At 37.6% G+C, this 26,345-nt stretch overlaps 1 protein-coding gene across 6 annotated transcripts in view; it reads right to left on the bottom strand.

The window, feature by feature from the left end:
- The window catches only part of TRPM3 (transient receptor potential cation channel subfamily M member 3), a 396,319-nt gene that overhangs the window by 5,780 nt on the left and 364,194 nt on the right, over nt 1-26,345 (bottom strand). For all 6 annotated transcript variants that reach the window (XM_052701292.1, XM_052701293.1, XM_052701289.1 and 3 more), the window contains 6 exons: nt 24,899-25,027; nt 21,655-21,906; nt 17,061-17,235; nt 8,216-8,366; nt 7,452-7,651; nt 6,996-7,128 (listed from right to left, as the gene is read on the bottom strand). In XM_052701292.1, the coding sequence (XP_052557252.1) occupies nt 6,996-7,128; nt 7,452-7,651; nt 8,216-8,366; nt 17,061-17,235; nt 21,655-21,906; nt 24,899-25,027 (1,040 nt within the window). The remainder of the gene's footprint in view (nt 1-6,995; nt 7,129-7,451; nt 7,652-8,215; nt 8,367-17,060; nt 17,236-21,654; nt 21,907-24,898; nt 25,028-26,345) is intronic.

Raw genomic sequence — 26,345 nt, 5'->3', positions numbered from 1 at the left:
CAAGAACTGACAGCAGATGCTACATGATATTACTCTCAGTTTTGCTACAGGCAGAACTATTGTGGCTAACTCCTAGATTAAATTAAGTCATGGAAGATGGACAACACATCACTTTACTTTCCATGTACCCCCAGACTGTATCAGCAACTGCTGTGTGGACCAAAGAGTTTCCTTATTCTTTGATTCGTTTTTAGCTTAGATACATGCAAGAAGTTGATCAGCTACTGTACAGAATGTAAGTAACATGTAGATAGACAAGAATGGAGGTAACATGGAGGAGGTGAGCAACAGTTAAAAGAAATACAGATGTACAATTGGATACACACAACAAGATTATTCTATTCCTATGTTTGTACTTCATGTAGTCTGTATTAGTAATTCAGGGATTGAAATGATGGATTATGAAGTTATTTGCTGTCTTCCTATCAAAATATATAAATAAAAAGCTAAAGTACTAATACCTAATTGATTGTGTGATCCTAATTTAAACTTCTGTATAATTGTTCTACAATCGTTTTAAAATGTTTTAAATTGTGAACTATGCACTAATGCATGCCAGTGGCTTCCAGTCATTTCTGTTTGCTTGCCTCTAAAACTTCTCTGCTGAATTTATATGAACTTCTCCTATTTCTAACAAGAAGATTGCCTTTAGCACTTATGAAATTTATTCACACAATAATTTTCTCTGGTAGTAGTTTATGGAGTAGATCAGGGACTTCTTTTATTTGACAAAGAGGTATTAAAAGTGGCATATTAATATAGTTTTCTACTATGTCTATGATGTCTATGTCTATGACATCTACTACGTACATGTCTCACTTTTAGATTTGCACTTTTGTTTTTTCCCTGTTCCTTTAGACTGAAAAATGAACACAGAATTGACAAATGACAGGATTTCCAGATTCTTCCAAACTCTCTCATTCTCTACTTGTTTGTGTAATTTATAAGTAATTTTAATATACACCTTGTCAGTCAAAGCCAGGTTTTCTTTACTATTGGTAGATGAATTTATGACCGAACAAATGACCTGAAAGTGGCAACACCAGTGCAAAAAGAAATCAGATTTTAGGCCGCAAATATGTATTGGGCAGCATTAATGCCTTGTATGTCACCAAATGTTAGCCAGTGAAACACTGAAGTCTGTCTGCCCTGTGGTGTTGGGGAGTAGCCACCCACCTGCAAAAGAGAGGAATGGAGAATGGAACTGCTCTCTAAGGAAGGCACATATTTGCATGAAATATGGGCTTATTGTGTCGAAAACCATAAATTTTGAAAACAAAAGCATGGCAAATCAAATGTATAGGTTTGAAGCCTTCTGTGAATGAGAAACTGCATTACTGTCATCAGACTTAAATGGACAAATGATCAAGTAAGCTAAGACCTCTGCTAAGAAATAAACATACAGTTTCAAATAATCTCTTTTTACTCAGCTTACTATTATTCAAACACTTGTTTACCTCTTCTATCAACTTCCTCCAATAAAACATGTTAATGTTATTACAAACGCAGGATATAATTCTATAGTATATATGAATATACTATATATATCATGGTAGTAAGAGAACACTTTGTATTAGAAATAGTTGAACTCTCCCTCATGTTATTAGTTATCTAAACTGCTCTTTTATGAAAAATATACTCCTGAAATATTTATCAGCTAATGATTGAGTGCCTGACCACACATTCCGTTTTCATAATAACTTCTTGATGATGATGACAGATATAACTTGACAGTTTTAGGGCTGCCAGACATACTAAACAATCTGAGTAACCTCGTGGACTAAAGAACAGTATTTTTTTGAACACAGGGCAAGGCCAGTAATATTTCTGGACAAGCTAAAGATAGGTTTCTGGGATATGTGGTCTGCTGTTTGCTATGGAACCAATCACAGATTTGATCACGTCAATAGTAGAAGGAAATGTATATAGTAATTTAGTGAGGTAAAGGATACAGAAACAAAGGGTAACGCCATATGTTCATTGATAGCTGAGAGATTCCTACATGTATTTATTGGGATGACACCTAGCTGTGCAATTTTTATTCATAAAAAGAAAGCTCAAGTGATGGTAATGTCCCTCAAATCCAAAGCTATTAGCTGACTATAGTCAATTTTTGTTATATGTTTGACATATGTTCACTCCCAGATCTTTCTAACAAATATGCATGCTTTTAATCAAGGATATTCTTCTGCTAATTTAATGCTCAGTTCTGCAGTCATTCAACACATTGAGCAGCAACATGCTCTGGGAATAATCCTACTAGAAATATAGTATAATCACATCATCCAAACACTAAGGGCATAAGAAGATCTGGAGAAGCACAGCCATAATCTGGACCTTAAAATGCTTTAATAAGTGAAATGTTTTACTGTTCTGTATTTGACAGCGAATAGACAGTCAAATCTAAATTTCCTTCAGGAACAGTTTTGAATTAAAAGACTATTTCAAAATACAAATGTTCAAGTTTTTCTTTAGATTTTTTTTTTTTTTCTTTTTTTTTTTTCTGTGTGTATTGGAGATACAGAAGCCTTTCAGCAAATCTTGCAATATCCAAGTATGATGCCACTACTGCACCTGTGCTCTTCCTTACAGCAAGATCTATCCAATGTATCAGAGCTATCCTAGCAGATGGGCATGAGAACAAAAAAACAGAAGGCTACATCTAATTGCTTATCCATTGTGTTTTTTTGAAGCTCATAAGTTTCTAATAGAAAACCAAACAAATTAGCTGAACACAATATTCAGTAAGTGGGAAAAACACAAACTCACAAAGATGTTACATCTTATGCGACCAACCTTTTAAGCATGATTTGGGAGATGATGGCTGTTGCTGGCATTCACTTTGGTTACATAATTTTTTACCTTTCTTCAACTATTCATTTAGAATTTAATTGAAGCAGTGATTTAGTGGGAGCAAGGTGTTCTTTTCAGAAGTAGACCTTTTAGCTGAAGTAGACCATTAACTGAATGCTAGAATTAGGTTTGCAAGTACCTTTATAGACCTACGTCCATTTTTCAGGTATCCTTTATGTCTTCAGAATTCTTTTCAACTGCTGTAAAGGCTGCAGACATTGAAAGCCCCTTAAAGTTGGACTTAATAGGTGATTGTAGAATGTTTTTCTCCTTCTGAAAGCAGTTCTCAAGCTTTGAATAGAATAATGACACTTGCCCTGATGTTTTTTTGTCAAGGCATTGCTTGTTTAAGTGGCAAGCCACTTTTCCCTGGCATGATGGTTTCAGTAGATTAAGGTTATCAAATTGTCTTGGCTGCTTTCCCATCTGGAGCGTAAGATCTCCAAACTGTGACTGCAGAGAGACATAGTGAAATTCACAGATCTTTCCTAGCCCTCCTTTGCATTTATGATCTGATCTAGGTGCAGTATTGATCTTTTTATCAGTTCTGATCTGTTTTTGTGCACTTCAGTTTGCTGTATCTGAAACCAGGGTAACAGCAATGTCTTCATTCATGGATGCCTTTAGTGCAATTGCACTGAGGACTATAAAGTGTTAAGAAGCTATAGTACTGAATACTATACAGTGCCCATGATAACACCATAATGTCTACTTCAACCAGTTTATGTGATGTTTGAATACCCTTAGGATGAGAATTTGCTCCCTTTGGAGTCAACAAGGGGTCAAGTCTTGGCCATAAGAGAAAAATGCCTACCAAAGTGATTGTTTTGGGGGCTTTATGCCAAATTAAGAAACACGGTCTTTTTGATCATATTACATATTATCTTGTCTCTGCGCTGGTCAGAAAGTGGCACTGAAAGCATCACAGTAATTAGTTTTCTATGTGATTCTTTTGTAGCATCAAAGTGAATTAGTACAACTTTGCTTTTCTCTCTGTTCTCCAAAAGATTCTCTCAGATTTGCCTTTCTGACAAATCAGTTGAAGGCATCACCTTAAAGTTTGCTACTGGTTCTTATATTTTGTCATAATCAATCACTCCCACTGATGTATCTTGTTAATACAGAGCTACTTCCATGTGTCCATGTAAGGTTGTGGCTACCAAGGAAGGACAAACATCAACAGTGGTTTCATATTTTGATCTTGGAATGTGGAAAAGTCAGGTAAAAGAGGGATTCTGTGTGGTGGCCACAGCTCTGAATACTTCTGTGGTGTCTTTGCAGTAAGAATGGCAAGGCACTTGCTGAATCAACACAGATCCCACAGATTTCATGGTGGACTATTCCAAGGTGAGAATATAAACTGTTGCATGTTTTAGGTGGCAAGGTTCTGTGATCTTGACTCACCACAACCACAGAGATTGCAGTTGAAATTGGTTATTTATATCCAGTCCACTACAGCAAGAAAAAACATATCTTTCATTTTCATTGTTCTTTCATTTTCCTGAGCTCCTCCTTGTCTCTGAACCTATCTAGGCCGATCTTCAAGGCAAGACTATTCCTGTCTCCTTTTTCCCTTCCAGTACAAGCTCCCTAATCCTTCTTCCAGGCTTACTGGCTTTGCACCTATGGCGTGAAGCTGCCCTCCTTCAGGTAGCCTGCATGGTTTATGCTGGTAGATCCAGCTGCAGGTAGAAGCTGCTCAAGGAAATGTTGAAAACATTCCTGGGAGCTAAGTGGATCACAGATGCCTGGAAGAGGAGGAAGGCTGTGAGCAATCTGGGTACAGATATGTAACTCAGGCCTTGTCCCAGTTCCTATTTCTCCTCCAGCCTAACAGCACCCTCAGCTTCCTAAAAAAGGAAGTGCAGAAAAATACACACAACTTCTCAGGGTACTCTGGTTCAATTTTGCACTGTGTAAAATTGAGTTAATTGGCTATTGAGTTAATTGACTATAATGTAGGTACTGTGTTTGGACTAATAATACAGGCTGAAGACAGGATGTTGAAACAGAAACCACAGACTGCACATTCTCTTTTTTCTTCTTCTTCACATCATGTTAATTGCACAAATACATATCTATGCAGAAACTATGAGGCTGTATTTTAAATATTTGAATGTTCAGTAAGTTGGAAAAAGTAAGTTTCTTTTTTCAGATTTAAAACACTTTAAGGGATACAAGCCCAACCATAATTGCAGGCCAAATGCATGTTATTTAGGACACTTTTTAATGAATTATTTCTCTTTGAGTCTTACATGCTTGTTTTCATTTAGGACTCATAATCATGAATTCTCCTCTGAAATGAGGTACTTTAAGTCATTCCATTTAAAGTAAAGGGAAGTGCTCCCGTACTGTAATAAAATAGAGCCAAAACAAAGTGCAAGGACAGACTATTATATGTTTGTTTTTCAGTATTAAGAGCACTTGCCTAATGTAGAGAAGGTCCCAGGTTACTACTTATTTACAGAGGCTTCAAACATACCTCGTATTTCCTTGGTCACCAAAAGTAAAGTTGTGACTGAGCAGAGATCTGAATATGCATTTACTATGTTCAGGTAAATTCTCATTTCTATCAGAACACAAGGACCTCAAACCACAGATAAATGTAGCTCACTGTCTTTCTCTGAAGCATATGTAATTTTTCTCCTTTACATTCTTCAGTCTCCAGCCATTTTCAGCTTAGATCTCTGTAGTCCTTACATCATTTCTCTTACAGAGATTTGTCTAGTCTATGTTTTAATCAGTGAAGACTTTTAACTGACATAATCATCTTCTTTTAGATCCCATCATTTTCACTCTGTTCTATCATTTACTTCATAAAATAATCACCTGTTCTCATTTATTTTGAACTGTGTCTTGCTAGATTAATCTGTTGCTCTCCTGTTTCTTGTTCTTGTACAGAAATCAGTTGATTTCTGCTCACCCTCTCCTTGCACTCAGAGCTGCATAGACCTCTATCAATTCATTTCTGATTTGTGTCTTCCAGATAGAATACTGTTGGATTACTTAGACATTCCTTTTAAGAAAGCTATTCCATGCTTTACCACACTTTCTCTCTAATACCTTTCCCTAAAATCTGAGTCTTGAGAGTGCTATTTTCAGGAATGCAGAAGATTATATTCTGATTCCAGCAGAATTCATTCTTCTTCAACCTGGGTGACTGTGTTTGCTATTATACAAATATATATATATAAATATATTTTAACAAATTAAAATTATACTATTTTACCTCTAGGAAACATATTTCAGGCAAAGCTGCATGCTAGAAGATTACAGGTAAGCAGAAGAGTGTTACACCTATGTATTCAATTACAAAGACTACTTTCCTGATCACATTTAGATGCATTCAGGATGAAGTAGAGTATTCAGAGTACAGAGTATTCAGCGGTTCTCAAGTTTTATGAATATCTGACAGAGTATTACCCTAGAATATTTATTGGCAGCAATGCCATGCATCAAACAACAAAATCTGTCTTCAAAATTTAGCTCTGTTGCTTAGCTGCTGTATGACAAAAGGATGTAAACACCATAGGAGATTAACAGATTCCTGCATTTTAGGACAGTTGAAGACTGGCAGCTTTCACTAAACTCATGTTTTTTATTAGTCATCTCCGTGTTTTACCCGTGTAGGTAAAATGTCTAGTTCCTTTGGAATTCATGGCAAGATACCTGTTTCTCTTAAAGTAACCAATTAACCTAGCGAGACTAGCTTGAAACAAGGCTCCTTCACTATCTAAGGGAGTAGCAGGTCAGTGCCTCAGTGACTATCTAGTTTTCATTGAGGAATACTCATTTACCCTTCCACTGTGACCACCTGTGTCCTAAGACACCTGACCACCTGTGTCCTGAAATTCTGCTTTATAAACTGAAAAATGGAAGAACTTGCACTTGTCACACTATTCTATTTGTGTACAATTACAGCTGGTTGAATGAGTTAAAATCTTCAAAACTTTGAGGAACATTTCTTTAGTGAAGAAGAGAAAAAAGAGAGAAAATTTCCCCACCTTGTATCATTCTACTTTTTAGTTCAGATTTATTAAAAACTACCTCAAATGTTTACCTTTTAAAGAAAAAACAAAGGGTGAGAGTGGCAACGGAAACATATTTCTAGATCAACATATGAGAGAACAAACAAAATGCACCTTTCTGAAGTGACACGGATTCTTTCATCATTGGAAGAATTGAATCTGTCATCCTTCTCTCTAAAATATTCTTCTATGCACTGCTCTTCAAAATCATGGACTTTTTTCAATTCATCCTCAGTTATGAAAAGTTCTGTGGAAACAATAAAAGAATTGAATTTGGAAAAGCACAAATGCGAAATTCAGGACACTTTTCTCACTGAAGAATCCTGGACTAAATTTTCAAAAGTGGGTTTCAAATGTAACTGGTATTTTGGTATGACAGCACAGAGATGCAGCTAATTATCAAACTGGTGGCTTAGATTATATATGCTTCTGGAGACAGCAAAGCTTAAGCAAGCAGACAATAGTTCTCTGCTGAGAAGGTTATCAAAATGCGGGGTTTAGCCTTCATTCACAGCAAACAGTAGATATTGAGCAGGGCAATGGAATGTCTGTAAATTGTTGACAGCTTACTTAATCCGTAGTCTCTCTCATCCGGGTCGCTTTCGTGTTTCCGCCATCTACAGCAGAGGTGCTGGCATATCATGGTCATATGGCTGAAAATGATCAGAGGTGGTGGAAGAACTGGCCTTTCATGAAACGTCATGATTAGCTGATACCTTTGAAACTTCCATACTTGGTTGGATATAGATTTGACTTCAAAAAACGTATTGCTGGAAGGCAAGAAGAGGAAAATAACATCAGATTGAAGCATTTTTGGGTACTTTGCCAAAAATGAAATGACAGTACCCTAATTATACGCATTTCACTAGCAGTGGCAAATGTTTCCTTGTCATGCAGAAAAAGGAAGAACAAAAGAAAAGGGCTAAATAAGTTTGTTCTTCAGTAAAGCACAGTGGCAATCAATCATTTCAGAATTATGTTACTACTGTTCATTCTTGCTCAGTGCAACCAGTTAGCCTTATGACAACAAAATGAGAGGAAAATATTTTTATTCTCATTTTCTATATTGGGAGTGAATGATGCCGTCACTGAACTTAACATGTTCGGCTGTTCTGCTCTCGCTCTCATCAGGTGTCTGTCTTTGGAAATGAGACAATGTGAAGAACTTGGCATTTCCCTCATTCCCTGGAGTCAAGCTACTACTTTATACCTTCTCACTCTCATAAATCCTCTGAAAAATGTCTCTCATTAAAGTCAGAAGTTCAACTGCTTTCTGACACCACAAATAATGCCCCTGCCTTCCCCAGATCCATTCTTTGGAATGTGTCACTCACTTGAAAACAGCAATCAGGAGGTTCACCAAAAGGATGTTTGCAACCAAGAGGTAACAGGCCATGATGGCAGGAACGATCCATGCTCCTGTCTTGCAAGGAGGCAGCTGGATTATCTTGCCATCTTCTCTAGTTTCATTTTGACCACAAGGAGCTGGGAACGAAAACACAAAAGAGCAAAATAGGAATGAATCTTATTTTTTCACTTTATACAGAAATGTTTAAATATTTATGAAGGTCTGCCTGCCAAAGCAGTATCTTCCAAACTGGCATTGATGCTCCCCCCAAGAAATTTGAACTTGCTATAGGTGGTGGTGATCACATGATTGTCAAATTTATCACAGATTTTACAAGCTGAAGTTTTTGATGCTGTGTGTTATTTGCCATGAATATCAAGATATTCCACTCCAAAATTTCAGGACATCCATCTTTGTGAGTAGGCTGCCTGTTTCATATAGCTAAAATATCTTAAGACTCTGTAGTAATTTGTGGCTGTGCAAACGAAATGATCGAAATACTTAATTCTGCAAAAAGCTACATTAGCTGAAAAACTATAATAAAACTTAAAAAATTTTTTTTTTATGATGAAAATTTAGTGTTTTTGTTATTTTTTATTTTTATTTCAATAGAGATCTGAAAAATAGCTTAAAGAAATACATGAAAATAAATAACTCCTGTGAGCTGCAGTGCTCAGAGCCTTTCTGGGAAGTATTCATAGTGGCTGTTTGCAAATAAGGACTTTTGACTGCATTCCTAATACAGACATTTGACTGCACTCCTAGAAACTGTGGGGGAAATTTTAAAGTCTTCACTGTACCAGGTAAAGGAACATATAGCAGATGAGTTGCCACCTGTTTCTTCCCCAGATGTTTTGGAACCAAAAAGACCTCCTTATTAGTGTTTTCAAACAGAAGCAAAGAGGAAGAAAACATTATGAACTGCTTTTCTTCTTTTTGTTTGTTTGCCTTTGTGATCTTGTGGAAGATCTGCACAGCTGCATTTGGAAGTGTGGGTTCAGTTTATCATCTCCTAGCTTCACGCTGCCCTGGTGGTCCTTTGTACTTTTTTAATTAGCTCTTCAAGACAAAAAATCAAAGAAGTAGTTTACATATACAGTCATCTTAGTTGAATTTGCTCAGTGCTGTGGCTGCCTCCCCCTTGTCCAATTCCCTCTGACTTAATGGACAACAAACCTTGCAAATGCTATATGTTTTGTGAAATCTCATACCATGTCAAAACATCTACGATACCCAATATCAAATATTTTAATCAAAACAATCCTTCTGACCTTGATTTAAAGAGCATGGAATTCTCCTGTGGGTACTGTACTGGCAGACATATGATATTATTTGAGAGATGGGTGCTTGGTTTTGGGCAACATGTACAGGTGTTGTGTTATTACCAATACAGCAATATGGGACAAAGGGTACATGCTCCATCAAATATCAGCTATATCCTAAAGTATTCTACTTGCATAAAAAGAAATGGCAAACCTAAGTATTTTGCAAGTATTATCTCTAGAGCTTTTTCCTTACAGAAATAAGTTTTTTTTACTGGAGCCACGTGAATGTAATTCATTATTTCTCAGAAAATATCACATTGCAGGTCTTTTAATTCTGTACTGATTTTGTGTTTCCTGCTCTGCTCCAACCAGTGGCTTCTAGACAGGGAACTTGTAGAGAGTCCTGAGGGGGGGCTACAAAGATGATGAGGTGCCTGAAGCATCTTTTATGAGGAAAGTCTGAGTAACATGCATCTGTTGTCCTGGAGAAAAGAAGACTGAGAGGGGATCTTATCAATGCTTATACATATCTAAATTGTGGATGTCACATGGATGGAGCCAGGCTCTTTTCAGTGCTGCTCAGCAACAGGACATAGGAAGTTCCACACAAATATGCAGAAGAACTTCTTTACTATGAGGGTGACAGAGCACTGAAACAGGCTGCCCAGAGAGGCTTTGGGGTCTCCTGTGCAGATGTTCAAAACCCACCTGGATGTTTTCCTTTGCCACCTTCTTTAGAGAACCTGCTTTAGCAAGGGGTTGGACACGATGATCTCTAGAGGTCTCTTCCAACCCCTGTAATTCTGTTGATTCATTTAGACATACAAAATACTGCTAGATTTCTTGGGCTAGGTTCATTCAGTCTTCATCCAACAGAAACTGGGACAATCAACATGGTATTGGCACTTCAGTGAGGCATTTCTGTTTATGTGGAAACATTAACTCACATGCTGATTCAGAGCTACAAAGGCCAACATGATACAGTAATACAGTACCACAATCTGTCATGATTTTATCAGGAATGCAGCAATCACTTTAGAAGCTGATGAAACCTGTTGTCTTTTTGTCTGCTAAATCAGAGAACAAATAATGTCTTTTGTAATGATGAGAGAAAATTCTGAAAAACATATTTTAAATTTTAGATCAAAGATAAAAAAACCCTCAGTCTAATGTCTAGATATATTTTATTATTCCAAATTTCTATTTAAATAACAACAAAAAATATTTTCATCTATAAAACTCTCTCTCGACAGCTATTAAGACAGAAATGATTTATCCAAATTTATTGGCCTACACTGGAGTATTTAAAATGCCACTAATGTATTCCTGTTAGCATATATCACACAGTGATGGCCACAATAGACTCTCTACACAGAGAAGCCTCCATCATCTTTTATGTACACTGATCAGCAATGCTGTGTGTTTGTAAAATTTTTCTCTCTGTCAGTTCTGTTGGAGAAAGTTATAATAGCAAATACTAATCTTGTGCTTTACTTTTGGAGATCTGAGCCAACACTCAGTCTTCAAATCTTAGCTGCATGATGTGTGTCCAAAATGCTGAAGCTTGTGTTCTACTGCATATGACTGAAATGAGCATCTTATTCCATCTTTAAGTTACAACATCAGTTCTAAAGGACAGTTTTCCCACCATTAAAGAAACTGTTAAAAATATTCCCAGAAAACAAGAAACAGAAGTTTCTTTCTTTGTTAGGTGAAGAACTGGCAGGTGGCAAAGAGTAGAAATGATATTCTTTTTTGATAACAAAGATGCTTATTTACATTTAAGAAATTAGATTTTCGCTGGATGATTTTAATTGTATTTTGAGAAATGCAGAATTGCTTATGGTATGTGCAATAACATACTGTGATGACAAACCTTTGCAAAGAACAGTTTTAACATGTATGGAAATATATTTCTATCTTTTTACATTACAGACTTGCTCTAGCAAAAATATGTAGAACACTTAGCTCTGGTAAAAAGCTTTATTAAAAGAAACTCAGCTAGTATAACTACATGCATGGTCCAGGTAACTGAAAACTCCAGGCACACTGATACATAAAAGACACTGGATGTAGGTAGGCCATTATGCTCTGATGGCAGGCTTTAAAAAATGATAACTGGTTGGAATTTTAATTTAAATTCCATGTATTAGATTCACTCAGCTTTCACTGCACCCTGACACCTGTGGTTTTACATAATTTTTGTATCTTTTGTTTCCCGTTTCACAGTCTGCCCCTATGCTTAATTTTCCTTCCTGGCTCCTCTTTGCAGTTTCCTGTGTGGGCCCTTCCTGCTACATACCTAACCCTTCCTCTTTCCTGGCCAGCAAAGTGGTGCAAAGCAAAAAACAGCGGCCCATATATCTGTGTGCTTCAGACTATAGAAATAGCAAAGCTTGGGAAGGATTTATTTCCCTGGTGTAATCACTTTCACCACATGGGCACTGATCACTTTTACTGAGCGTTGGGTGGAGGGCTCGAGCAACAACACTTGCAAATTTTTGTGGCATGACTCTTTCCCCAGCTGCAGCTTTCTGAGGTGGTAGTGGTAAATAATGGAGAGAGGAAAATATGTAGCTGAACAGTTCTTTTACCAAATAACTTTTTACCTTTGATGGAAACTTTTCATGTAAAAATGGATGTCACTTTCACAGTAGAATTTCACTTGAAATCATGGAAACTTCTGAGTGGGCTAATGTGATCACTATTCTTAAAAATATGGAAACCAGTAAGTGGAAATAACAAATTAACTCCCACCTTTTTTTTAAATTATTGCTATTATTTTCTTTTTAATAAGTCTGGGCATTCTAAGTGTGCTTTCATTTTCTTACAATTTTGATATGCATGAACCCAAAGGAAATTAAACCATTTTATATATTTATTCAAAATAAAACAGTACCAAAACCTGTCATGATTTCACTTACTAGCTTGCCAAGTCAGTAAATACTGAAAAAAGGCTAAGTGAGCTGCCCAAGCTTCTCCTGTTCTTCACTGGCAGAACTCTGAACTCTAGGAGCTCTGAATTTCATATAATTACTCTCTTTGTCAGCATCCAGGGAACGGTAAAGTGTCTCATTATTTCAAGAAAGTTACTTTAACTATGGCACTGTGACCTTAATAATTGCTTCTTGCTTTCAGCCACATTGTAATGACACAAAAAACAATCGCATGGTATTTTGATTATTATGTATAGTAAACCTCTTTACTCTTCTTGTTCTCTCTAGTGCTTTCTCCCTCCTCCTCCCTGTATCAAAACATCCAAATAAATGGAATCTCAGAGGAGTGCTAAGAAGGGGAAGACTGCTGCAGCTCAGGCCAGAGAGACTCTCAAAACCGTGTGTAGGCTGAACAAAATATTATCCTCTGCCTTTGTATAACAAAGCTAAAAATACTGCCTGTGCTTCAGAGTTGCAACACAGATGAAAAAAAAAAAAGGCATGATTTATTCTGCTTGTGCAAAGCTGCTCTGATACTTCTAATTCCAGAATGATCCATGTAAGTGACAACTCTTACACAAATCTCCTGTAGAGAGAAACAAAGGATAAAATCTTTAAGATTGTGAAGAATTTAGTATAAATTTCTCATTTATGCTAAGAAACCTTTGAGAACTGAAATAAATTCTAGGAGGCTATGAAATATAAGGAATGTAAATAAAAATCTTTCTTATTAATTATATTTTCCTCTTAAGATCAAGAACAGTTGAAACCTATGCATAATAACTTGTCTTTGATATTTCACTAAAACAATGGCATTCTGGTTACTTGGCACTGCTCCAACATAAGCAAGAAAGAAAGGGAAGCCCCATTTCCTCCTCAAATATATGGGATTTTTCAATGAGGCATATGGGACAAACACAAGTCAGATTGACCCTCAGATTCCAGATGGCACTTGAAATGCTGTCAACTGGAAAGAAAATCCAGATGCAAATCTGACATGTGAGACAACAGGCACATCTGAAGAAGAACTCAAACACCCCAAGAGAGAAAAATCTAACCCAAATCCATGCTGGCTAACAGCATGCTTAGTTGTTACATCTTCTGAATACAGGAAAATGTGTTGTCTACTCTGATTTTCTCCAGGTGACCCCCATTTTCCATGTTGCCATTTCTGTCATCTATCTACATTTTCTACCAAGCAAACTCATTCCCCGGAATAATCTTTTCCTCTTCAGTATTTCTATGTAATTCTATTATTCTGCATGGGCAGAGAGCTTGACAAAGTGAAAACAGAGTCCTCTGCATGTGACAACAATTTCCAGAAGTTTTTGGTTACTATTGATAGCAAAATGTCTAAGTGAGGCAAACCGAGGGTGAGATTTTACAGCATTTATTGATTTTCTCCTGCACAGATGTTCACAAAATCATCTGGATCCCATGGGGCAGCACAGTGGTGTGCATTATTAAGAAAGACAGCTTAAAAGTGACACAATCCCACAAATCCAGAAGCCATAATCAGTTCCTGATTCAGACCACTCTCCAATCCTGAGCTAATGCAGCTGTGATGAACTTTCAGTCTGAGAGGAAACTACTTTGACAATGGTTCCACTTTTTTGTTGTTGAATTTGCCTACAAAATAAGTTGAGTTCTAAACTTATTATTTTTTCATATGTCTGGTTGACAGTCAGGAATTTGTAGAAATATTGTCTTGTTTACACCATTGATAATAAACCATACCACTGAATAGCACACTCCTGTTCCCAGAAGTGAGGATGTAATTCTGTCCTCACTTTTGAGTTGAAGATGGGATTGCATGCTGACAAGACATGACACTAATGACACTCCAATTAACATATGCATTTTAAATATGAAATGTATACAGACAGAATGGGTAAAATGTGTATTTGTACAAGAAATGCATTATTTTAGAGAGAAATTCAGTTAATGTTTTAGCAATGTAGTGCATTCAGATAAAGATCAGACCAGACATAGTGAATGGACAGGCTTTCAGCTGATGAAATGTACTGAGACATTGCATCTGGTCAGCCTTAATGCTTCACAAAACAACAGAATGTGAAAGAAAAGAAAACAAAGTCAGAAATTTACAAAAACATACTGTTTTTGTTTTTGTTTTGTTTTGTTTGTTTTTTGGTTTTTTTTTTGGTATGTTTCTCAGAAAGACTAGAACAATCTCCAGGACATTGGCTTAACAGTATACGGCACTTCCAAGATTAGCATTTTTGCTGAATCCCAGGCTTGCAAATAATGTTTCAATATTAACCACAAAAATATAGAGAATATCACAAACAAAAATCTTTTTAGATTTTCTTGCTATAGCAGCAAGAACAATAATAATCTGCTTCAAACTATACATTCAAGTGTAGTTTAGATGCAGCATAACAATTTTTATCTTACTTGAGAAAGTACAAACTCTGTAGTACTCTAATGTGAACACGGTGGCTGATTTAGCTTAGAACAACTTGGAAAACTGATAACAATAAATTTCCAAACAGTGAAAAAAATGTAACCATCCTAATAATACTTTTTGTGTGCCAATCAGGTAGTTTTGATTGAGTAAATAACATCACTAGCATTTGCTCTTGCTCCCAGTCTATTCCAGTGGTATAATTTCTTTGGACAATCAAGCCTCAGATAGACATGACATATTGCACATAATTTTGCTGAAAGAGTGGCAGATTCTAATTCCCTGCATCATCTGTCTCTCAGGAAGGAGGAACTAGGTGCTGCTTTTCATTCTGGCATCACCACTTTCACTGCAACTCCTAGTTTCCTTGACAAAGACATAAGAACAGCACACCTACACTTACAGCTGGGGTTGAAACCATTGGGAATTTTGCTTTCCCTAAGCCTCAGAAGTAATTATCTTGCATCTTTTCCCAAGGCTTAAATGTTGTGCTTCTGAAAAACATAGAAGACCACCCCTAAATTCTCATGCAAGGGTATGGAGCCTGCCACCCTCTTTTTATACTTAAAAACAACACTTCATTCAAAGACATTTTAATTTCGTAGGTTTTGGGGTTCTAAACTATAATCAGCACTTCATTAAAAAAATACCAAGAACTGCTTATTCAGCCAATTGCCATGTCTATTGCACTATGGTAGTCACTTTGTACAACATCAATAAATGGCTGCTTGTAGAGGGACAGACAGAATTCTGCTTGTGCATGGGATAAACCCTTACTACTATCTTATGCCTTTGGCACAGGCTGAAGTTTTAATCCCCCAACTATTATGTCTTTGGAATGAAATGAATTTTTGCAAAGAAAAAAAAAAAAAAAGGAAAGGGATAAAAATGAAGGGATTTGGTGAGAAGCTGAAATCAGGGAGAAGCCGTGTGATTTTAGATACTTTTATGCTTCTGTGCATGTCTTGCTGCCTCTGAGAACAAAGTGTTGAAATGGTCATAAAAAAGAGGCATCATCTGCATCCACAGTAGTGGTTCTGCACTATCCATAAAAAACACATTACTATGGAACTGCCGAAATATCACATGTGATATGTACACCTCTGTCCATCTTGAACTGAGTAATCTGGGGTAAATCATGGTGGTACAGGTATGTTTATTACATTAACCGGTTTGGAAAAAATCAACACCTTTTTTTCAAGCTTTCATCTAAGCTTTCATTCAAGCTTTGTCAATACTGAACAGAAGATAAATTAAGTAAATAATGTATGGTGCATAGGAGAAAAATACCTTAAATAGTGTTTTAATGGCTGCCATTTGCTGCTGGAAGATATACTTCTAAATGCTGCTGAGATTTACACACATTTAGGTAGAAATGATGAACATCAGTTACATGTCGGTATTAGTTAGTGATAGACTGTGACACTTTGTTCCATTTGTCATCTGCTGCCTCATTTCTCATGACCACCCCTCTCCTTTGGCATAACACACTGGGCGGCACCAGGAGGTTTACTTTAGATAGAAAACTGGCCTTTTACTGATCACCAGCCAAATGAATCCTGAGGAGACAGCACATGAAGTATTGGCTTTTGTTCTGTTTGCATTGATGTGAGCACGCTCTTGCCTTCCAGTAAATAAGTAAAAAATAATGTATTTACTCTCCCCAGAGAGAGTTGTATTACTCAGTTTAGCATTAGGGTGGTGGCAGTGAGTAGGTAAGAGGGAAAAGAAAACAGCGGATTAGTTCTTGTGAGGTGCAGGAACTGAAGATCTAATCTTGTACATTAGATTTGATGCTCAGTATGAAGTTAGGTAAAAAGCGTTTAGGTCTAAAATCAAACAAATGGATGAAAAGAAATGAAGAGACATTCTATGTCTCAAATATACCAAAGAATTCATCACAGATATCTGGGAGAGTATCCCCACTATCCAACAGGTCAAAAGGAAACATTTAAAATGCTATTTATTTGCAATATAATTTAGCATTACAGATTTTTGGTTAAATAATTGCAGAGTGATGACAGGAGTAGGTTCTATAATTGACACTCCAGTATTAGCTGTAAAAATATTTTGTGACAGTTCTCTGTGATAAAGGGTCCTCTATCTTGAGCCATTTATTGAGCACATACACATAATCTAGTAGGACATCATCTGATCAAAGTTGGATACCTGACTTTGGTGTATGAGAATCATAAACTTGCTTACGGTCTATCTGGTCTGCAAACACTTCCCCATAGATCATCCAATAAGGCATGTAAAAAATGTTTTTTGCCAGCTTCCATGACGGCTCCTCATTGGGGAAGAGAATGGCTTGTCTTGCAACACCGAAGCTCATCAGAACCACCAACATGATGATGACAAAATACATCATATCTATCATCTGAATGTCATGAGAAGAAAAGAGAGAAAGAAAGAGAAAGGACAAGAGTTGAATGTATTTGTCCATATTTCCATTACGTGCTGAAAAAAAAAAAAAGGTTTAAACCTCAAAAATAGAATTTTCAGAAACAATTTCTTGTCAGTGTTATACACAGCATTTCATTTTCAAAGAAGGAAAATGGTATTCTTGTGTCCTTGGTTTTGCCCACTGTTGCTTTTAAGAGCAATTTAAATGTTATGAATAGACTTGAAAACACGAACTACCATCTGGTCACACCAGTTGCCTGAACAATAAATAATACAGGTTCACTGGCATCAATAGCCCGGTCAAAGTAAGGGTTGCAAGTCGATGTATTGTTTATAACTGCCTACTAACAACTGTACTAAAACAAAAAGGCTGAAATAGATTATCTTATTTTCTGGTACTCATTGTCTCGGTGCAAAGGTAGGAAGCTGCATCTAACATAAGGAGTCACGGGTGGCAGAACAGCCTGTTATGGCAACATAAGGGACATCACAGTGGTAACCAGTTAGAAAGGAAAGCTACAGGCTGGATGAGAAACCAGCCTGGTGATGGGGACTGACAAATGCCATATTACCAAAAAAAATTGCATCGAACGCAGACACTCAGACTATTTTTCTGCATTGCTGAATACCTCATTAGCATATACACAACTTTAATTAGTGCCAACAAAAAGTGTCTACCCATTCAAAATGTTCCTGGAAAAAGTGGGACATCAGTCCTAGGAGGTTCTCAGCGGAAGCTGAAGATTAGAAAAGCAGCTGTGCCGGCAGTATTAGTAAGGCCCTCCAGAGAGTGGAGCAAAGTGAGAGCCCTGGGCACTAAACAGGTATAGCATAGATAGGACCTACTGACTGTGAAAAAAATGTGAGTCCTGCATGGCCTCCGCTAAGCTCCCTCAAGAAGTTGTAGTTATACATTTAGTTACAGGCCTTTATTTATAACAGAATTATGACAGAGCCTTTTTTTACAGCTATGGAAGTCTCCAGCCAAAGTTCAACCAAAGGGCTCTAAACCTTCTGAGTCTCAAACCCTTCAGCCTGTATTCTCTGGCACAGCTGCATGCTGCGTGCCTTGCAGGGCAGGCAGGTGTGCAACCCATGTGCATCTCAGGTGGTGGTGGCCTGACAGCCCCATGCTGCAGCTTGAGAGCAGGCTGGCTCATTTCATGTGGATGAGGTGGGGGACTCTTTCAGCAGATGGATCTGCCACTGTTGTGGGGGTACTGCAGCTCTGAAGCACAGGGAGAGAGATAGGAGATTGAAGAAACACTGAGAAACTGACCAATAGAGAAAACAGAGGAGTAAACAGAAAGGGATATTCTTGTATTAAAAGAGAGACTGGAGAGAAAGAGACCTGCAGGACAGGGTCCTGCTGGGAGAGCCTTAAGAAGCCAGAAAGATGGAACTGGGGAAGGTGAAAAGAAGCAGGGAAAAATGAAAATATAGAGGTACTTAAAAAAATGCAGGAAAGAAAGACGGAAAGAAAAAAACAAAACACAACTAGGGAGGTGGGAGAGGAAAACAAATGCCTTAAAGAAATATGAATCATATACATTCCTATGTTATTCAGGGCATTCATCTTTCAAGAAAACCCGATTGAAGAGGAATTCCAGATGATTTTATCTCAGAAGGCAACCTGAAATGGGAAGCTGCATAATTACATTTAGTTCTTGCTGTCTTCAGCAAAGAAATATAGTGATGAAACCTGTATCCTCCCTTCTTCTCTGATGTTTTCAGGTTGAAATATATGATGTAATACGATTTAATAAACATAAAAATTATTTGCTGGAAATTTAAGAAAATTTCTTACATGCTTACAAAGTTTTTGAGAAGGTTTGAACTCACATTGCAAGACATTAAATTATCAGTCTTATTTACTCTCTTTTCAAGCACTTTATTATCTTTTCCCTCCTTCAGTGTGTTCCCTCTCAAAAAGTTCACTATCTCAAAATCTGGTGAATTAGATAGTTGAGTTTTCACTGACTGTAGGCAGTGTGTAAAGCCCTTTGGCCTGTAGGGTCAAATTACAATTGCTGTTTTAACAAGGCAATGTTCTTTTCAGTCATTTTGTAGAAAATTTTAGTCACTTATGTTAAAAAGTGATAAAATGAGGTGTTTGGTGTAGTTTTATTAACAAGTTGTCTCTTATTCTCCTCTTTAAAAAAAACTTTAATTTTTAAATTTTTAAATTTTTTTATTTTTTTTCCAATAGAAACAACAAAAAAGTGGACATTCCCACACAGGAAGAAAACTAATATACTTCTGACTCTCTTGGCATGCTACAGTGGTCGCATTTCATTCCTAAATAGAAATGAAGTAAATATACTCTTGTGCAGAGATTAGAAGAACGGTATAAGAAGTTCATTCTGCAGCTGAAATTAGTTGACAATAATAAACTTGTCCATTAGCTTTCTCCTCCTCTCTCCATCCTTACTTCTAAACCTCTCAAGTCCATTTGTGCCCTTTGCATATTTGCTCATAAGGCCCAGAGGCAAAACCTATTACAGCTGCTGTATTGGGTGCAATGGAGAGGCAGGTAAAGGGAAAGTTGCTGAACACTGGAAAGATGGAAGGAGTCATCCGTTCTCTCCTGAGTCTAAAATTTGTTTAAAGAGAAGCCCAGCATACAAGCTCAGTCTGTGGACTGCGTTAAGTGTAGTTTGCTGAGGAGCTCAATAGCTGTGATAGGCTTACTCTGAAGAAATATGTAGAAATTGATTGTCTCCACAGAACTGAATGGTACTTGCAAGATGATGAAAAAGAAAGAACGCAAGGAGATAGATGGGCATGTGCTTTGAAAATAGGCAGTGCAGCAGGGAGTGAGCAGGTGCAACTCTCAGGGAAGTCTGTGCATGTTATAAATTGGGTTGGCCGTTGCACATGGGAATAAGATGGCCAGAAAACAGATGTGAGGGGCAAATTTATGTAACTCAAACCAGCTGGGCATTGCATGTGTTTGGGCAAAGTAAATGTGTCAGAGTTGCTGAGTGCATGGAAAACCGGATGAGGCATGGAAATCAAATAACAGGAAGGCACAAAATAAAATAACTTCCCTCCTTTACAAATGCTCACACCTTCACAGTATTCTGGTAGCTGAATTCAAAACCCTCTGTGTGGGTACCCAAACCTACAGTGGTTAATGATTTTCCTACATTTGTTTTCCAGTGAAAGCGGAGCAAAGCTTAATTCATGTGAGAATGACAAAGGGATGGAAATTATTTTATTTTGCTGTTTTCAACCATTTCCCTTCTGTTGGCCATGGGAGAAAAAAAGCCACTGTTTATACTACTGGGGAAGCTGGGCTCCTATCAGCCCTCCATAATTCTGACTGTTGGAAGGTTGTTATCCACAGCCAATCCGTTTAATATTGAACTGGCTTTTGAATGGCCTTCGCTACCACCACAGCTCTGAAACTTTTGGTCATGTCATTTGTGAAAATTAGTGCACAACAGAAGGATAGATGTTTTTTCAGGAGTTTTATACATGGTGTGCTGTGTAATTCCTAATGACCACCATATTCTCCGATGAAGACACATGGTGCAACTGGGACAGGAATGAAACAAACAATAATGCAGTGGTTCCTCTGTGGCTTTGTTTTTTTTACTTGTCTTGATGTCCTTTTCCAGTAATATACAGCAAGAATTCTGGAGTGTTTTCTCTGCTGCACTTTGGAGCTCTGCAAAGCCTCTCCCATCAACAAATGCCTGCTATTACTACTGAAATATATATATATATATATATTTATAAAACTAAAGTAAAAATGTATATATCCAGCATCAAATATTGCTTGATTTCCATTACATGAGCTCACTATTATGTGAATTATTAATATTCCTGCCACACTATATAGATGTGATACGGTCAGGGGACAGAGGCTGCAGTTAGGCACATTGATTTCTCACCTCTCAGGGATACACCTGAACAGGCAGAGTGCAAGGATATGTGGATATGGAATAAAATATAGAGAGGTCAGCCATAATCATAACTATTACAATTCCAAATATACTACACCTACAACAACACAATTTCTTTAAGAATCTCGAAGTATGGAATCTTTTTTTCTTTTAACTTTAATGAAATTAAGAGTTTGCAACAATTTTGCAATTAACTAAGAGTTTGTACCCTTTGGATTTATTGTAAACGATGTAGGATGACTTTGGTATTCAAGAGAGATCTAGCAGAAAGATAAGCAATACATTATCAAATACAACAAGAAGTGTCTAATTGCCAGTTTTGGGGGATCTGTGCAGATGACTTGAATCAAGAAGGACCTGATTTTAGTTTACATGGAAACACTAATCTGTAAAAAAAAAAAGTGATTACACTGACAAGTCCAAAGACACTGAGTCAAGAACGTTATTGCAGAAAATAGAAGCCATAAACCAAATTTTCTTACCATTTTTCCAATCATCATAACGTACGGTCCCAAGTACTTGTTTACTCCGAAGATGTCCAGTAGCCGTATGTACCAGTAAATGATGTTCACACAGTATATCACCCGGCCATCGCTCCGAAGTGGCAGATCTTGCAAACGGAGGACCATCCCAACAGAGAACAGGAGGATAGCAATGAGATCTGTAACATTCCAGTACTCCTGCAGCCAAACTTTCACTTTCTGTAACAATTTTCCAGGCTCTGACATCAGTATCTGAAGGAAAAAGGACATGGAGAGGAGCCAGCTGAGTTGTCTTAATTTAAGCCTGTATAAAGGTAAAGTAATCAGATTGGTGCTACACAAGCCAGAATCAAAGCTGATTGCCTCCTTACACATAAATACCTTGTACAGTCTTTGATTTCTTTTGTGAAAGCTTGAACATGAAACTCAAGTGTAGTATAACCCTGCAACTATATACACAACATGTAATTTCTTTTGATAGAAGGAAGAAAACCTCAATTCTTCTGAAATCCCCACAAAATAAGAAGAAATTTTTGTTTGACTTTCTATTTTTCAGATTGATCTTAATTATTCTTGGAATAGGGGAGAAAACATAGAAAGGTACTTAATAATTTCACTTTAGATTTAAAGCTTTAGATTTAAAGAAAATTATTCTAAGATGTCCATGAAACTATTAAGAAATAATTTATGACCATAAAGATCTTGATTTTGCATTAAATTCAGTAAAGATTAGTTCCTACTTGGATCCTATTTGGAGTTTTTGAAAATTCATTTCCACAGCTGAGAACATAATTCATAAAAATAATTAATCTTACCTTATGAATTTATCATCACTCTACTTGCAAGATCATTTGGGAGAGCTGATTGTTCCCCTGAATTACTGTTGAAACTATTCTGAAAATGATTTCTATGAATAATTCCTAGCTTTCAGTCAGTTAACAAGCTGTTTGTTTTCATTTTCTATATTTAGCCCAAGAACGTTTGAGCAGACTCATGCAGTTCCTTGAAGAGAGGAACGCCATTCTTACAATTTTCTTACAGTTCATTTTCAGAATGAATTTCAGGCTCGTTTTCCACGAACATCTGGTTAGGAATCCATTCCCACAAAAGTTCTTGAAAAACTTTTGTGGAAAGGAGAATTTGGGGTGAATATAAATGGGGTGAATTGGGATGAGATAAAAATGGCACACGATTCCTGCTGGCAGGCTGCCACCTATGGAGCCAGGGATGCCTTGATTCCATCCGTGCTGCGGAGCCCTCGTGTGGCTGCCGCCTCCCTCTTCCATTTTCTTTCTGTTACAGATACACAATTAATGAATTTTCCTCTGATCCTTTTGTTTATAAAGTAGAATTTGCCACGTGGTGTTTGAAACTTACCTTTGGAGTCTAAGTGGCTGTTGCAGGAGCATTTTTCCTCTAGTCCTCAAAAACACTGGCTACAGATTGGACACACGTAGATGGCAACAAATTCAGCCCAAGGGTACAAATGTGCTATTTCAGTTGAGGTCAGCAGGACTCACACCCACTCACATCAGGGCTGAATTTGGCCTCTGGTGCCATTGTGGAATAAATGCACATTTGGCCAAGTGAAAGTGGCACAGCTGTAGCTGCGGGTTGGAAAGACAATGAGGTGCAGGGGACGACAGAGCACTGTCACACTGCTGGCAGATCGAGTGCCACATTTAAATACTCCTTCTGCTCTACATGCCTGCTTAGCATCTTTAGGGAGATGCATTCTATTTCTTGACATAATTAGCAAGAAATTTCAAAATTAAATGGGGGAAAACCTATTAGAAATGTGCTGCAGTATTCAGCATGGATATAATTTTTTCCCCCAGTTACAGCTATTTTTATTGCAGGCCTTTGCATGAGATACTTGGGCAGATAGAATAACTGTGAATTTCGAGTGAACTCTGGATGCAGACTTTTTGGTTGGCATATCCCTATGTCTTTGTGCCCATTCCATAATACTGTGTCTCCCTCCCCTCTCCCTAAAACATGCTTCATACTTCATACCTGAACAACATTTCAAGGATAGTGGCCAAGCTTTAAGATATATCAGATGCTTTATGCCTTATTTGTGAATGCTATTTAACACTCATCATGCAGAAATCTGAATAGAGAAATTCAATGGAAGCAAAGGTTTTATACAGAGAAGAAAGGCACTCTCAATTTTAAATGGAAGAAGGTTGTCAGAGCTATTGAAAACACCTGAAGGACAATGTGATCACTGGTCACAGTGAACACAGATTTGTGAAGGAAAGGTTCTGATTAACTATTTAAATTTCTTTTTATGACAAGGTCACCCATCTAGTTGACAAAGGGAAACCAGTTAATGTTATCTTTTTGGATTTCAGTGAAGGTTTTGATATTGTTTCTCGGTATCCTTCTGGATAAAACATCCGGCATGCAGCTAGAGAAAAACATAATGCTATTGGTGAGCAATTGGCTGACGGGTCAGGCCCAAAGGATTATAGTAAATGGGGTTACATCAAGCTGGCAGATGGTCAATAGCGGGGCTCTCCAGGGCTCCATTTTAATACTGGTTCTCTTTAAAACCTTCAAGAATGACTTGAGTGTAGGACTAGAAGGTGTTTCAAGCAAGTTTGCTGATGAAACTAAACTGGGAGGAGCTCTTGACTCCATCAAGGATAATGAGGCCTTGCAAAGACATCTAGATGGACTGGAGAGCTGGGCAACTACCAACCACATAAAGTTTTTTAGTAAGAGCAAGTACCAGATTCTGCACCTGGGAGGGGGCAACCTCAGCTATACCTACAGACTGGGAGATGAGACACTGGGAGTCTTGGTTGACAGCAAGTTGTATGAGCCAACAGTGCGCACAGGCAGTCAGGAAGGCCAACTGTATCCTGGGGTGCATCAAGTATGGCACTGCCAGATATTTGAGGGAAGGGGTAGTCCCACACTGAAGTGCACTGGTGTGTCCTCATCTGGAGTACTGTGTGCAGTTTTGGCACCACAGTACAAAAAAGGACATAACATTATTAAAGAGCGTCCAAAGGAGGGCTACAAAGATGGTGAGGGGAAGTTTGAGGAGTGGCAGAGGTCCTTTGGCTTGTTCAGCCCAGAGCAGGACAGGCTTAGGGGAGGTCTCATTGCAGCCTTCATCTCCTCACAGAGAGTGGAGGGGTAGTGCTGAGCTCTGCTCTCTGGTGATGTGATAAGAGGCAAAGGCATGGAGCTGCTTCAGAGGAGCTGTCTTATGTGTTTGGGGTGACTTTACCTCTCTCATCTTCTCTATTCCCAGAGTGAAAATGTACGAGATGACAATCCATTCCTGTGTCGATGGCCAGCGATCCATCTTCACTAACACTATGTAATTGAACAGCATTAAGTAGCCTATATATGCCAGCTGTAAAGAAACAAAATGAAATGAATATCAGTAGTCATCACATTTATACAAGCAAGCCACTTCCTCTTTTATGATTTGATATTCCTAATTCCAGTGTACCCAGAACTTTAAACAGACAAAAGAGGAATCAGAGAGCTTGTCCAAAAAAAGCTTTGTCCAAAAAAGCTCACATTAGCACATACAATATGGAATCTGCAAAGTGCACAAACAAATATCCTCTTCTCTAGCCACATCTATCTCTCCAACAAAACTGTATTACTGCAGTCTCCTCTGATTGTCCTATAGTAACAGTCCTGTCACATACCACGGTGCCAAACACCAAAAACTAATTTACTAAGTTACATATGTGAATATTTCTTCCTCATTTACTTTCTAACATTCATTACTCCACTAGCACACCTCCTCTGTGCTTCTCCTTGTTTGTTTAACTTGGACTCACTCTGACATTTCACATCCTTTCTGCTGGCACCCAGGCACAATCTTGTCTGGCACCCAGAATGTTCTATGTATTGATAGACACGTCCTCAACCAGTATATTGCTGCCTTAATTTCCACTACGATTCCTCCCCAAAAACTTCTAAACATACTGATGCAGCAATGCATAGTCATGCATTTATTTGCCTTATATTTTCTGCAAGGTTTTGAGTACAGTGGTGGTTTTTTTCTTTTTCTTTTTCTTTTTTTTTTCCCCCTTCTCTGATACATCTACCTTCTGGCCTAATCTTTCATCCAATTGTAAACACAAATTAAGACTCTGTTTTTTTGTCCATTCTGAGTATAGTCAAATGGTTGGTCAGAAAAAGATAAGATGAGCAAACTGCATCATCAAAATCACAAAACTCACAGAAGCCAAGGTGTCACACTGGAATGTGGGCTATAGCATTTCTGAGTTTCTGTAGCTGGGCTCTGTGGTGAATCCAACTTCCTACCTACTTTGCCTTTCGAACAGCAGCCCTACAAGGGTATGCATCTAAAGCCAAATTTAAATCAGAGAAAAGATTATTCAGTTCCATACATGAACTTTTATAATTGCTGTTGCAGAAAACTTACTGCACACATCTGTATTTCAATACAACTCTTTCTCGATTGCACATTACTCACAACTATTAAGTGTTCAGTATCAGACTTCAGATGAAACAGCCATAGAAAAGCTTGGGACTTTTAGGGTAGGACTATTTAAGTGGTCAGAATCTCAAAGAATGGGATTAATGGTCTTCTCGACTTGGCTTATGCTTTGTGTAGAAGTCACAGGATTCTTGCTTTCCTTTCAGTTGCTGAACTGAAGGATACATGAGAAAATTCTTTGTGTTGGCTATCA

This window comes from Tympanuchus pallidicinctus, unplaced genomic scaffold (assembly GCF_026119805.1).
Source record: "Tympanuchus pallidicinctus isolate F22 unplaced genomic scaffold, pur_lepc_1.0 scaffold4, whole genome shotgun sequence".
Classification (NCBI taxonomy): domain Eukaryota; kingdom Metazoa; phylum Chordata; class Aves; order Galliformes; family Phasianidae; genus Tympanuchus; species Tympanuchus pallidicinctus.
This window is presented reverse-complemented; position numbering and strand designations above follow the sequence as displayed.